Below are 14,243 nucleotides of genomic sequence, written 5' to 3'. Positions count from 1 at the left end.
TAGTAGCTTGACTTCTATGGGCTTGCTAAAATAATGCAAGGTCAGCTTAATCAGCTTCTTTATACAACGTGCATCCCGTTGTATGTGATAAAAGCTTAATTGATCGCATCAATGCGCACATATCAATAAAAAAGTGCAATACAGAAGTTTATTTGATGATTCTGTATGAGAAAAAAAAACGATAGCTCCAAACTACTGAAGTGATTGCAATTTTTTGCATAGCATGTCTTTTGCAATGAGTTCAATGGCCGATGGAGGCTTGTGAAATTCAAAAAATGACGAAAAGGGCATAACGAGCTCATTGTAGGAGTTGAGTAAAGTTTATTTCGATTCGTGTTAAATAGCATGGCTATACGCAATTGTAGAGCAAGAATCAATGATTGCACAACGTATGGGACACAAAATAATAAACAGCATAATTGATGGATTCGGTTAAACGCAGTGTAGCTACATTGCTATTTGAGTTGGGTTTATTTCGCTTGGTGAAAGAAAACATAACGACACAATGACACTAAAACAATCACTAGCCGAAAACAAATCACAAGTCGAAAATGGCTGCGCTACGTGAAAACGTCATTGAAGCAAAACTGTGTTCGGCACCATTGGGGTATCATTGCTAAACGTTCTGCAGCTAAACCGAATTTTATAGAGCGTTGTGTGCTGGGGCTCACAAGAAAGAAGTTGTCGCATTGTGGGTAAACACGGTTCGTTAAATAAGAAACAAAATGACAAGTTTCGGCGTCCAAGGTTTCACACTGAAACCGGGTTTTCAGTTATTGTTGAGAGTTAAGCAATGGTGTTTTAGCATTTTCTTGTTTCGCACTTATCCCTTTTTCTTCTCCAACTTCCAATCTACGATTTCTGGACGTGTCGTATATAACCGTGTACCGCGTCTTAAACGTGGCAGTCAATACAGGTAAGCGCTTGAAGGTGTGTGCGTTTACGACAGTCTCGTGATAATTCACGATGAATGCACTTATTTAAGGTTTACTTGGAAAATAAGCGGTCAAATTTACCTGAAAAAAAGCAGTTTACGCGACCAATACGTTGGAGACCACACCACTGATCTAGGGTATATATATGTGACGTCCAAAATTTGAGGACTAGTCACGGCCTAAGCTCACTTTAGGCAAACCTAGGCTAATGTCTTCGTTGGTACCATCATCAGGTACAATGAGTCAGAAATTCACAACTGCCCTCTAGACTGCACAAACTGTGGGTTTCAGTGTTCTATTATGGCGATGAAGGTGCAAGAACAGTGCACGAATGACAACAAATACAGTTCGTATCCAAAACAGTTCAATTGCGCCACAGTAGATGACAAGACTATACAGAATGGAGCAAATCAAGCAAGTTGAGACAGTTGAGATTTCTGAAAGTCACAGTACCTAGGTGCTTGACATTAAGGTGTTGGTTTTATCGTCTAAACATTCAAACAACAATAACAAACGAAAAGTTACTAGAAACACTTCACATAGCTAGACATTAACATAGTTGTAAAATTGCTGACATTTGGTTAACACATAAACATTTAAACTAAGCCGATTCTAACAGATTACTGCACTAATACATAGAAACTGCACTTTTAGAACAAGGTGTGGCTAAGTCCAAGCACATTTTAGTCACATGACACATTTAGAAGTTAGGATTGGCCCAAAACTAACAAAGACAATGCACTTGGGAATAGACGTAACGCATGGTTGCACTTGGGAAAGGAAATATAGAAATCATATTTTAATATTGTGACTTTGTCCGTAACATGCCGGCCCCAAAAATGTCAGACAGCATGGAAAACATTTTTCAAAACAAAAACGGACAAAGAACAAGGCACAGGATGGTCAGTCACAGAGAGAGCCGTGGTAACAAATTTGGCAACTAACCCAAACCAAAGTACCCAAACAAACATTTCCATCCTGGGCTAAAACAGAGTAAAGACACAACTATGACTGAGTGAACGTGAAACATACTGACAGGAATGGTATAAAATGCACAGTTTCAAATGCTTCACAATTAAATACAAAATTTGCACCAAATATTGTTCTAAGAGGTAAAAAACAATGACAGGTTTTGGCAAGGTAAAAAACACAGAAAGGCTTAGAAAACAAGACACTTTCACAATACTTGGTTGTCAATCAGTACAGACATTACAATGTTAGGTGGAAGAGGTATTCGGAATGTTGACATTTTATGAAGAACACACTACACAACACTGACATGCATGACAAGGCTATAAGGCAAGATGAAAGACATATGGGTAGTACAGACTTAGCAAGAATGACATGTGAAGAGGCATATATGTTGGTAATGAAGAATGAAAAGGTTACAAATATGAAAGAACATGCACACAAAGTTGAAATTTAGCCACATTCAAGTAAACACAGCTTTCGAATGTCCCTCATCAAAGTCGAGTCATGGGTTTTGACTCGAACTCTCCGCACCATCCCATCATGATCTGGAAAGACCTCCTCGACCAGTCCTTTGGGCCATACTCCTCGTTTTGTATTGGCATCCATTACCAACACAACATCTCCAACTTCGAAGTTCTTCTCAGGTTGCAACCACTTTTGGCGTTTTTGCAAAAGTGGCAAATAGTCTTTCACCCAGCGCTTCCAAAACTGGTCACTCAACCATTGTACTGCACGCCAGGATTTCTTGTAGCCGTCTGCTTTGATGAATTCTCCAGGTGGCAATGTAGCTTCGATTCCACCAGCCAACAAAGTAGTGGGCTTCAAAGCAGCCCCATCCTTTGGATCATCACTGACTGGTGTCAGTGGTCTGTTGTTTAAGATTGATTCCACTTCTATCAGGAAGGTGTTCAACGATTCCTCAGATAATATCTTGTCTCCAGCAAGTGACTGCAAAATTTTTCGCACAGAGCGAATCATTCTCTCCCATACACCACCTTGGTGACTGGCAGCTGGGGGATTGAAATGCCATTCAATTCCCGTCTGTAGTAGCTCTGCATGAATCTGTTGTTGATTCCATGCTTTAATCCCTTCACGAAGTTCTCTGTCAGCTCCAATGAAGTTGGTTCCATTATCACTATACATGTGTTTAGTGGTAGATCCTCTTCTCAGCAGAAATCTACGAAGTGCTTGTATGAATGAACTTGTGTCCAGTGAGCCAGCTAGCTCCAAATGCACAGCCCTTGTAGCTATACAAGTCAAAATGCAGCCATATCGTTTCACATGACTGCGTCCAATTTTGACCATTAGAGGGCCAAAGTAGTCAACCCCTGCATGAGTAAAGGGTAACTGCCCAGACTCAACACGGCAAACCGGCAAGGGTGCCATCAACTGCCTACCAGCTTGTGCCTTCCAAAAACGACATTTTCTGCAGTCCTTCAAGTAATGACGAACAGATGATTGGCCTTTGAGAATCCAGTATCTCTCACGGGTGGCTGCTAGAACGTGTTGAGTTCCACTATGTCCTTCCCTCTGATGGTAATGATGTATGATCAGCCCAGTTACATGGTGACGACTAGGCAGAATCATAGGGTGTTTCATGTCCTCTGGCAGAGTTGCATGTTGTAGGCGACCTCCAACTCTCAAAATGTCATTTATTTTCATAGGGCTAAGTCTACCAAGAGCCCGGTTTCGAATATGTGATCCATTCGAATGTTGAGATTCCAAGTAGTGGGAAATGCTCTGGTATTCCTTTAGATCTGATGACATAGATCCAAATGCTTGATGCTGAACCAGCTTCACCACTTGATGGACAGCTGTTTCCATTTCCTCTGCCGTCAACAGACCTGTCTTGGGTGCAGGTTTGTGTAATTTCTTTGAAAACTTCCACATCGTGTACTGCTTGAACCGCAGCAACCAACCAGTGGCCTTGAGTAAGGCATTGTACGAAGAGTATCTGTCTAGCAAGTTATCCAAACCATTTTGCACAATTTCTACTACAATTGTGTTGACTTCAATATCTTCATGGTTTTCTGGCAATTGCAACACAGCTGGCTGTTCGGGCCAGCAACTTTCTTCTTTCCACAAAAATGATGGACCAGAGAACCATGCCTTTGCCTTGTCCACCTGGTCAGGATAAAAACCCCTAGATGCAATGTCCGCAGGGTTTTGCTTTGTATCCACTTGTCTCCAGTGTTCTGGCTCTGTAGCTGTTTGAATCACAGCCAGCCTATTGGCAACAAATTTCGGAAAGCGGCGCGATGTATTTCTGATGTACTGAAGCACAGAAGTGGAGTCTGTCCAGTACACAACCTTTTCCAACTCAATATCCAACTCACAAATGACAAACTGTGCTAGTTTTACACCAACCGCTGCAGCAGTGAGTTCAAGACGGGGAATGGTGACTGCCTTTGAAGGGGAAACTCTGGACTTTCCCATCACAAATGAGCAGTGGTAGGAACCATCATTCACCAGGCGAATGTAGCAAACAGCTCCATAACCGGTTTCGCTTGCATCACAAAATCAATGGAGCTCAGCACTTGTATGGTCCGTTGTCTTTAAACATCTAGGAATAGTAATTGATTCCAGCAGTGATAAATTACCCAGCCACTTTTTCCAGGCAACTTCAAACTCGGTGGGAATAGCCTCATCCCATCCGATGTTTCTTTTGCATAATTCTTGCATAAGCTTTTTGATTGGCAAGATAAAGGGTTGCACAAACCCCATGGGGTCAAACAACTGACTTATTGTTGACAGAATTCCACGTCTTGTGCAGGGCTTTGGTTTCAACTTCACTTTGACCTCGAAACAGTCTGTACCAGTGTTCCAGTACACTCCCAAAGCTCTCTCGATTGGCAATCCATCCAAGTCCATGTCTTTCACTGATGGAACAAGGTTATCTTCATTAATAGACATTAGCAGTTCTTTGCTGTTACTCAGGTACTTGGTAAGGTGAAATCCTCCACACTTGAGCAGCTCATCCAGTTCCTTGACTAGCTGGGAACCTTCCTCTAAAGTCTTGACCGACTTCAGGCAATCATCTACATAAAAATTCCGCAGGACAGTATCCGTTGTTTTCTTTGTTGCATTGCTCTCATTATCCTCAGCAACCTTTCTCAATGCAAAGCTGGCACAACTTGGAGAAGAAGTTGCCCCAAAAAGATGCACCAGCATCTGGTAATCCTCGGGTGGCTTGGACAAGTCATCATTTGGCCACCACAAAAACCTCAGAGCATCAACGTCATCTGGGTCCACAAAAACCTGATGGAACATTCCTTTAATGTCAGCCATCAATGCAATCCTCTCCTGGCGAAAACGAAGAACACCAACAAGGTTGTTAGTCAAATCAGGTCCTTGTAAGAGATTTTCATTGAGGGATGTGCCTGCGTACTTGGCAGCGCAGTCAAACACAACCCGAAACTTCCCACCAGTGCAGCAGTGATGTGGAATGTACCAAGTCTTTCTCGGATGTGGATCCTTTCCATCTGGTACTTTCCTGGCATGCCCATTCTTCAGCGATTCATTGATCTTTTCGCTGTACTTCTGGAACAGCGACTGATCTGTCTTGAATCGTCGCTTTAAACCAAGAAGGCGTTTCTCGGCTGTTCCACGGTTGTAAGGTAGCTTTACATTATTATTCTTCCATGGTAGTGCAAGCTGATAATGTTTGCCTTTTCTTTGCACAGTTGAATTCATCATGGCGAGCGCCTTTTTGTCCTCCATAGATAGGGAGACATCATTTGAACACTTGTCATCCATAAAGTCATGATTGTACATCTTCTGAAACATGTCATGCAGTTCATTATTGTCAATTGCGGCAAAGTTAACATTGCAACTGTCCTCTGTCGCAGCTAATACATCAGTGCCAACTAAGGTCCACCCAAGTCCAGTGTGAATGGCTGTTGGTTGTCTTGGCTTTCCGGATCGCACTTCTTTAATGGAACGGGCTTCCTGAGTACCGGCCCCAATGAGAATATCCACTTCTGCATCAGGTAACTTTGGAAAGTCCAATCCCCTCAGATGAGAATAATGCTTTACATCTTCCATTGTAGGTATACTGTTCTTTAGTGTTGGTAGAGCATCTACTGTCAGTACATTCTCGATACGGATTGAATCTGTTTCTTGGATCCCCTGCAGGGACAGTCCAACCTCATATCCATGCAGATCCTTACTGCCACTTATGCCATTAAGTCTTCTGGAAACTTGTTTTCCTTCGAGCTTGAGTCTCTGTTTCAGATTCGATGTGCAGAATGTAGTGTCAGATCCCTCATCCAGAAATGCATATGTCTCCACTACACGATTCGGATCACTTCCCCACACATGTACTGGCACCACCTTTAGTCTAACCCGGTCCCTTCCTACAGGGGGTGTAGTAACAGTGGCTACATATGTCTTTGAGCTTTCCTTGGGACTCTCAGCATTCTTCTTTTGCTCAGTTGATGTGGATGTATTTTCTACACTTTGCTGTTCATCACGATGAAGTGGAGTATGATGTGGTTTTTCACAAGACTTGCACTTTCTGGAGCAAACACACTCATTTGCCATGTGGTCTGGTGAAAAGCAGTTATAGCATAAATTGTTATTCTTTACTGTTGTCCAACGGTCAAACTGTTTCTTTTTCTGGAACTCATCACATACCCATAATGGATGAGGTTTGTTACAAACTACACATGGTTGTGGCTTCTTCTTCTTTGTTTGGTCTGGAGGTTTAGGTTTGTCAACATATTCATGCAAGGTGGAGCCCGAAGCAGTTTGTGCAGAAAACACAGCATGTTCTTTCTTCTTCTGGGGCTTATCCTTCTTTGGATCCCTTTCCTTAACTGTTGTCAATGCATCCGCAAACATGTTGTTGGAATCCATCACCTTCTGGTTAAGGTACGATGTCAGATTGCTGAATGTCACATTCCCATTCCTTCGGTAGAGTGAACTGGCCTCTGTGACAAATGTATTTTGCATGTGCTTGGGTAGTCGCTGAAATATGTCCACTAGGAATTGGGAATAGTCCAACTGCGACTTACAACCCAAAGATTGAAAAACCATTAAAGCATTTGTCATACTTGTAGCAAGAGAACGAAGACCTTCATTGTCCCCAGTCCTAATTGGTGGACCCTTGGTCAACTCTTTGACATGTGCATTTACCACCAAGTCCATGCGCCCGAAGTTATCTCTCAGCAACTCTCGAGCAGTAGCAAGACCCAATTCAGGTGGGCTCGTGGCACAACATCCATGGACAACATCATAGTCTTTGTCTTCACACATGTCTACAAGGTATTGAAGTTGTACAGCAGGATCAGGAAAATGCCTCGTGATCATCTCATCAAATTTCTTCATAAAGTTGTGGTAATGCATTGGATTCCCATAGAACTTTGGGAGCCCCTTTTTGGGCAGTGTAAATCCATGCAGCATGGTTTTCGTACTCTCCACCAAATCCACCATGGCCTTTCCATAGTGAAAGTCATCTTTGGTGAAGCTCTCATCTGGCTGAGGTTTGTACTTGGAGACCGGCCCCATAGAAGGACTGTGAGTCTCCTGCTTTGTGTCAGTCTGTGGACATACAGGCAAGTATGGATCGGCAGAAACATTTAGCTGTTCTGCTGGATGAGCGACAGGATATTCAGGCTGTGGCAGCTTTGCTGTGGCTACAGGGGTGAAACCAGAAATGGTCTGCATTTCACCAGGCATTGGACAGTCCATCGGATCTAGGTCATGGGCAGACTGCTATAGACAAGCAGAGCTTCCCACCGTGGCGTCATCTATCTGATTTAGTGGGGGCATATCCAACCTGTATTCATGACGAGAATCACAGGATCCCACTGGTTCAGCCTCAAGTACAACCAGGTCAACCGCATGCCTCTTGCGCTGCACTTTCAACTGTGCATTGTAAGATTTTTGTCGATGTTCCATTTTTGCCTTGGCTAAGATTGCTTCAGCCCTTTCCTCTTCTCTTTTCCGTCGAGCTGCAGCCTGTCCCATTTTTCTTCTGATCGCCCTTTTCTCTGCATCAGCTTCTTCCCTTCTTCTTTTGACTATGGCCTCTTCTTCTGCCCTTTTACGCATGGCATTTGCCTCTTCTTCTGCCCTTCTTCGCTGGGCATTTTCTTCCTTTTCATCTTCAAGCATCATCTTTAAGGCCTCCTCGTCTTCTCTGGCCTTACGTTTTATCTCCTCAGCTTTCATCAGTGCATCATTAACAGCATCAGCCGATGCTTGGAGAGTTAATTGTGCTTCTGACTCTGTCAGCTTGTTTTCTAGCTGAGCACGCCGCACCTCCCTCATTGAGTATGTAGTGCTTCTGCTTGATATTGAAGAAGAAGAGCGGAATGATTTCAAACTAGGAGCCTTGGAATGGTGTGAGTGGTGTGAAGATCTTGAGCTTGTTCTACTAGAACGATGTGAACTGGATTTAGAAGACAATCTTGACCCAGTTGAGTGATGTGAGCTTTTCGAATGCCCACCAGTAGAACCCAACTCCACAGCAGCATTTTGTAGAAATGTTTGATACATAGAATTTATGTTGTCCCCTTTTTCCTCCAGGGACTTGATCTTATCCACTGCCTCTTGTTTCTGAGAGTAGAGTGAATCTGGAATCACAGAATGGTATTCCTTGCAACAGTCCAAGCACTTTGTCAGTGCACTATCAAAAGCTTCCTTTGCAGCTGGTACTTCCTTGATATTAGAAACATCTAGCATCAAGTTACAAACATTATTTTCGGCTTTGGTAACAGCACCCAAATGCCCACTCCGAGATGATTTCAAGCAATGCAACTTTTCTTGAAGCACTCCGTCCACATCCTCATGAGAGGATGTGCTAGAATTTGATCCAGGCATTGTATTTGCAACACCACTAATGCCAGACAGCAGATTTCAGACACCTTTTCTTAATAGAAAGGGGTCTGGCTTTTTCAGAAATGATGTGACGTCCAAAATTTGAGGACTAGTCACGGCCTAAGCTCACTTTAGGCAAACCTAGGCTAATGTCTTCGTTGGTACCATCATCAGGTACAATGAGTCAGAAATTCACAACTGCCCTCTAGACTGCACAAACTGTGGGTTTCAGTGTTCTATTATGGCGATGAAGGTGCAAGAACAGTGCACGAATGACAACAAATACAGTTCGTATCCAAAACAGTTCAATTGCGCCACAGTAGATGACAAAACTATACCGAATGGAGCAAATCAAGCAAGTTGAGACAGTTGAGATTTCTGAAAGTCACAGTACCTAGGTGCTTGACATTATGGTGTTGGTTTTATCGTCTAAACATTCAAACAACAATAACAAACGAAAAGTTACTAGAAACACTTCACATAGCTAGACATTAACATAGTTGTAAACTTGCTGAAATTTGGTTAACACATAAACATTTAAACTAAGCCGATTCTAACAGATTACTGCACTAATACATAGAAACTGCACTTTTAGAACAAAGTGTGGCTAAGTCCAAGCACATTTTAGTCACATGACACATTTAGAAGTTAGGATTGGCCCAAAACTAACAAAGACAATGCACTTGGGAATAGACGTAACGCATGGTTGCACTTGGGAAAGGAAATATAGAAATCATATTTTAATATTGTGACTTTGTCCGTAACAATATATATATTCATTGTTAGCAAATGTTGTTTTGACAGCTTTAAAAAGTGTTTTATAATTTTACCCCGTCCTGTCTTATAACAAACAGAAAATAAGAGTGTTTTTTTCTGGATAGTTAGTCCTGTAGGGCGATGTTTCCTAAAGTGTGGTCCGCCATTGCTTCCTAATGGTTTGCTAAATGGTGGGTAGAGATATTAACAAAAAAACTCACAACAGACACAGTTTGCTAAATTCTGATAGATGGCGCAAAAAGCACATTTATTTAAATTTAAATTAAGAGTGAGGCTGAGATAGCAAGGGTTAGAAACCACTTAAGTTGGGTTTATTGTTATTATTATTATAAAACCTCGCCCCAACTCAAATAGCCTTATCCGTCAGTATTTTTTCACAATTGTGCTCTTAAATATTCTTAAATGCTCTTTGCGCCCTCCTTTGGTATTTAGTCAACCTTGTTTGCCATAGGGTCTTACGATAGTAGCTCTAACGAATTAAACTTGGCTAGTGTTCATAGGCGTCCGCAGCGGGGGGCAAGGAGTGGCGCGTGGGAAATCGATCTTGGCTAGCTAAGCAACTGAGTGCGATAACGTGATCAACTTTGCAGCTGCTACAGTGATTGCCAAAGAGACAGATTACAGAAAAAGAGTGTTTTTAGAATCGTGGAATTTACTCGCGCGCAACACTTTAAACATAAAAACTGAACTTCTAATGTTGAGTAGTTTTTTTATGTACGTCTTTATCTGCGTTCTTGCGCCTGCATCTTTCTCGTGTTCAACATCTTGCTGTTATAGGAACGACTGTGTTGGGTATAGCTGACATTACCCTGATGAAGACGCCCCGTATAGAACTTCGAAACGTCGGATGACTTGTTTATATCTACAGGATGTATATAGAAAAGTCTCTACATTAGGGTGGTTAACGGGATTTAAGGATTATTTATTTTTTACTTTTGATGGAATCAAAATAATTATCATTTGGGTCTGCTCGGCTTTTGTGTCAACATTCATGACAGTTGTTTATGTTGGTTAGTGTTGAGAATTTATCCGTTTGTCATTTCCTGTACTAGTATCAGGAAATTGATGTATTCAATCGTTTCTGCCAACGCTGTAACATATGGGGTATTTTTTCAGAATCAAGAGTATGTTCGTGCCACGTTTTGTTTATTTTTATGTTCGTGCTTCTGCGTCTTTTACGATTTTCGTGTTATCAATGTAACCCTTACTTCGTTTTAAGATTTAGTTCTCCGGAATAACATGGCCGCGCTCAACCAGTAACTAAATTACAAATAAACGAGTTTCGAGGACAATAAAATAAACGTATAAATAAGCTATTGCAGCCAGAAATAACGTTTTTTTACAGCGTAAGAACCCAGGATGCTCTCGGGGACGAATTCCGATCAGACTTACAATCAGCTGTTTATCTAGATTTGCTGCCTATGCATGTCAAAACAGAGCAAGCTCGTAAATTTTATTAAGACTCGCAGGGGCAATTCTTGCTGTAACCTTACAGCATTTGAGCGTAGTGCAATAACAGATCTTAAAGACATATGATCAACATTCTACCGACGAGCAAAGGTATATTTACTGTTATTGTGAACGCAGGGTTTATGAGAACAAAATTGATGAGCGTTTGCGCGATTCCAGTAAGTGCAAAAACGATAGGTTTCATTTGTTACTAGATATTTACGTTGCGTTGTTTTTCCGTAGAAATTGCAGGTAAAATTTAAAGTAGGCATAGCATTTGCCATAAAAGTAAGTATTTCAATGCTGGCAATGGATGTTATCCAAGAGCAATTTAAGTTGTACAAACGAAGATGGGCATTTCTTTTGGGATTATTTCTTCTACAATTTTGTGCCGGAATATCATTCGCCAGTTACGGACAAATCAATTGGTTTTATGTTGAGTTCTTCAAATCAACTCCAGCAACAGTGGATTGGATCACCAACGCAAGAAATATCAGCGCTATATTCATAACATTCCCCCTTGCCTTTCTCATTTTCAAGGATAAGATTGGACTAAAAGGACTCGTGCTTATCATCGCCGGCAGCTCTACCATTGGTCTTCTGTTTGTTACTTTGTCTTTGATCGATCGTTCTCTGATTGCTCTGATAGTAATCGGACAAATCTTTTGCGGACTTTCAGAAACTGTAGCAGTCGGTGCCCCATCAACTTTCGCAGTGCTTTGGTTTCCAGAAAATCAAGTCGGAACGGCGATTGCTTTAAATGTTGTAGGTCTGTATGTGGGAAATGAAGTTGGATACACATTGCCTTCATATCTTGTGACACCTTCGAACGATACCGTGGAACAAGAAGGAATGTTAAGCCTTGAAGATTTAACAGAAGGACAACGTCAGTTGCGTTACATGTATGGGGCATTTCTGGCAATTTCTACAATTGTAACTTGCTTGTTTGTGATTTTCTTAACCGACAAACCTCCAACACCACCAACTCATGCCCAAGATTTGAAGAATAAGGAATTGAAACCTGAAAAGTCTGCAAAAGAGTTTTTTAATGTAACTAAACAACTTTTTTCCATGCCCTCTTATGCTTTAATCTGCATAGCCATCGGATTTATATTTCAACTTGTCCTAATAGAAAATATGATGATGTCTGAAATCATAGCTGATCTTCACATTGCGAAAAATGTTGAGCCATCTACATTAAGCGGTTATATCATGTGTACATTCGGAGTTGGCGCTATTGTTGGCCTCACATCCGGTGGCAAAGTAGTCGACCGTTTCAAAAGATACAAGCTTATGGCGTTATGTGGGGGTACTGCAGACTTCTTTTCGGTTCTGGGAATTGCCATTAGCGCAATATGCAAAAACCCTCCAGGTTTATATGCATGTAACGCACTGTTTGGATTCTTGACTGGCTTTACTATTGTGGTTCTATTTGAAATGGCCACACAACTGACTTATCCGATTGACGAGACGCTGGTGAACAATTGGATGACCGGAATTCAAACTTTAATCGCTTTGCTGATGGGCATTCTTGCAAGGGTCATGTTTCAACATTGGAAGAGTATTGGGGTGCTTGCCTTTCAATGCGCTTGTGTGTTGATGGCTCTATTGATGCTAACCTTAGTTTCTTCGAGGAATCGTAGATTGGAAGTTGATGACGAAAGAGTGACAGATGAAAAACCTCAAGATGCTGAAACACCATTACTCAGCTCTCAACAATAACATAAAACACACGAGTCTCTAAAACTTGGCTTACAATTTCGTACAGCAAGCCGTCTTTGTCCTTTTTTTGTATATTCACCACACAGGCTACTGTTTTTATGTACTGTTTTGTATGTTATGTAGTTAGGTACTTCTGTTGAAATAAGAAAATGAAAATGCATATTTTTTTGTAAATAATTTAATCGAACGGAAATATGAAAACGTTATTGCTTGTAGGTCAAAATATTTGTATATTGTTTATCAAATGACTTGTCCATCTCCCATAACCAGATACCATGTGGTATATGTGCAATATACCTTAAAAGATTAAAAAAAAGTTCGTGGTAGGTTTGCGTTTACATCAGAGTATAAAATGACACCACACAGTGTTCAAATACCAGTTTCCTTTTTGTCTGATTGGGAAAGTTACTATCAAGGTCCAATATGTTGGCATTTCTAATTAACAACACGACATGCTAAAGTTTAACGTTATATTAGTGAATGAAAACGTTTTTTCAAAACCTTTTAACATTGATGGCACTTTGTACGCGCAAACTCAACTTGATGGCATTTTTCTGCCCGACAATACAAACAAATAATATGTTGTATTTTAAGGTTATTGCGAAATCGCGCTATTCGGATAAAATTGAACCATTATCAGGTGCCAGTTAGAAATTTTTGCACGGTCATTAACTTACGATATATAGAGCGCCAGAATTTTTATCATTTAGACGATTTAAAGCCATTTTTACAGAATACATTCGTTCAAATAAAAAACACTCTAGAAGAGATTTTTGTAACAATTGTTACTCTAGATAGGCCCAAGTGTTGACCAGCGTCTCATCCACCGTATAGGTCAGCTGCGTGGCCATTTCAAACAGTGCAACGTTAATAAATCCTGTACAAAATCCAAACAATGCGTTACATGCGTATATACCTGGAGTGCTTCTGTATATTACACTAATGAAATTTGGAAAAAAGTCCATGATACTTCCACATATTGCCAGAAGTTTGTATCTTTTGCACCGGGCAACAAATTTGCCGCCAAATCCAAAGCCCACGATGGCACCCAAACTAGATGTGCACATGATGTAACCCAAAACGGAGGGGGAAATCTGTAAGTCAGCAATGATTTCAGACATCATCATAGTTTCAAACATACCTGCATGGAACAAAATTCCGAAGACAACACATAACAAAACATATGAGAGCATGGAAAACAGCAACTTTGTTTGACAAATGAAAAACTTTGTAGTCTTATCAACTCTTATATCTTTATTCTTCAGATCTTGTGCAAATGTGGCGTGTGAGAGGCTTATCAGTCAAGAAAATCAGAAACAAAATAGCTAAAGCGGCAGATATGGCCAGAAATCTGCCATAGGTGTAACGCAATTGACGTTGCCCTGCTGCTAAAGCTCCAAGGCTTGAAATTCCTTTGTGTTTCAATGTATGGTTTGATGGTGTCACAAGATATGAAGGCAATGTGTATCCAACTTCATTTCCCACATACAGACCGACAACATTTAAAGCTATTGCTGTTCCGACTTGATTTTCTGGAAACCAAAGCACAGCAAAAGTTGATGGCGC

General features: G+C 41.1%; 3 protein-coding genes across 4 annotated transcripts; 1 reads left to right on the top strand and 2 right to left on the bottom strand.

The window, feature by feature from the left end:
- Nucleotides 1–2,357: 2,357 nt before the first annotated feature.
- On the bottom strand, nt 2,358–4,343 carry LOC145223681 (uncharacterized). The gene has a single exon (XM_080090078.1). It carries the CDS (start codon nt 4,341–4,343, stop codon nt 2,358–2,360), a length of 1,986 nt encoding a protein of 661 aa, XP_079946204.1.
- Nucleotides 4,344–4,420: 77 nt separating this feature from the next.
- On the bottom strand, nt 4,421–7,598 carry LOC145223680 (uncharacterized). Its single transcript, XM_080090077.1, has one exon. The coding sequence runs from the start codon at nt 7,596–7,598 to the stop codon at nt 4,428–4,430; it is 3,171 nt and encodes a 1,056-aa protein (XP_079946203.1). The 3' UTR covers nt 4,421–4,427.
- A 2,231-nt stretch (nt 7,599–9,829) lies between these two features.
- LOC145223970 (choline/ethanolamine transporter flvcr2a-like) lies at nt 9,830–13,445 on the top strand. 2 transcript variants are annotated; one of them, XM_080090384.1, is made up of 2 exons: nt 9,830–11,134; nt 11,199–13,445. In XM_080090384.1, exons 1-2 carry the CDS (start codon nt 11,039–11,041, stop codon nt 12,675–12,677), a joined length of 1,575 nt encoding a protein of 524 aa, XP_079946510.1. In that variant the 5' UTR covers nt 9,830–11,038; the 3' UTR covers nt 12,678–13,445. The 2 variants fall into 2 exon arrangements, with proteins under 2 accessions (XP_079946510.1, XP_079946511.1); XM_080090385.1 differs by having other exon boundaries at nt 9,832–11,066.
- The last annotated feature ends 798 nt before the right edge of the window (nt 13,446–14,243 follow it).

The sequence above is a fragment of the Phallusia mammillata genome, chromosome 4, assembly GCF_965637545.1.
Source record: "Phallusia mammillata chromosome 4, kaPhaMamm4.hap1.1, whole genome shotgun sequence".
NCBI lineage: Eukaryota > Metazoa > Chordata > Ascidiacea > Phlebobranchia > Ascidiidae > Phallusia > Phallusia mammillata.
Note: the sequence above shows the minus strand (reverse complement) of the source record. Positions and strands in the feature narration are given on the sequence as shown.

Excerpts from the sequence above, each read along its gene's own strand:
- LOC145223681 (XM_080090078.1), bottom strand. The coding sequence starts at position 4,343 with ATGGGAAAGTCCAGAGTTTCCCCTTCAAAGGCAGTCACCATTCCCCGT.
- LOC145223680 (XM_080090077.1), bottom strand. The coding sequence starts at position 7,598 with ATGGACTGTCCAATGCCTGGTGAAATGCAGACCATTTCTGGTTTCACC.
- LOC145223970 (XM_080090384.1), top strand. The coding sequence starts at position 11,039 with ATGATCAACATTCTACCGACGAGCAAAGGTATATTTACTGTTATTGTG. Across the intron at positions 11,135-11,198 it reads TGAGCGTTTGCGCGATTCCA|AAATTGCAGGTAAAATTTAA; the intron begins GTAAGTGCAAAA and ends GTTTTTCCGTAG.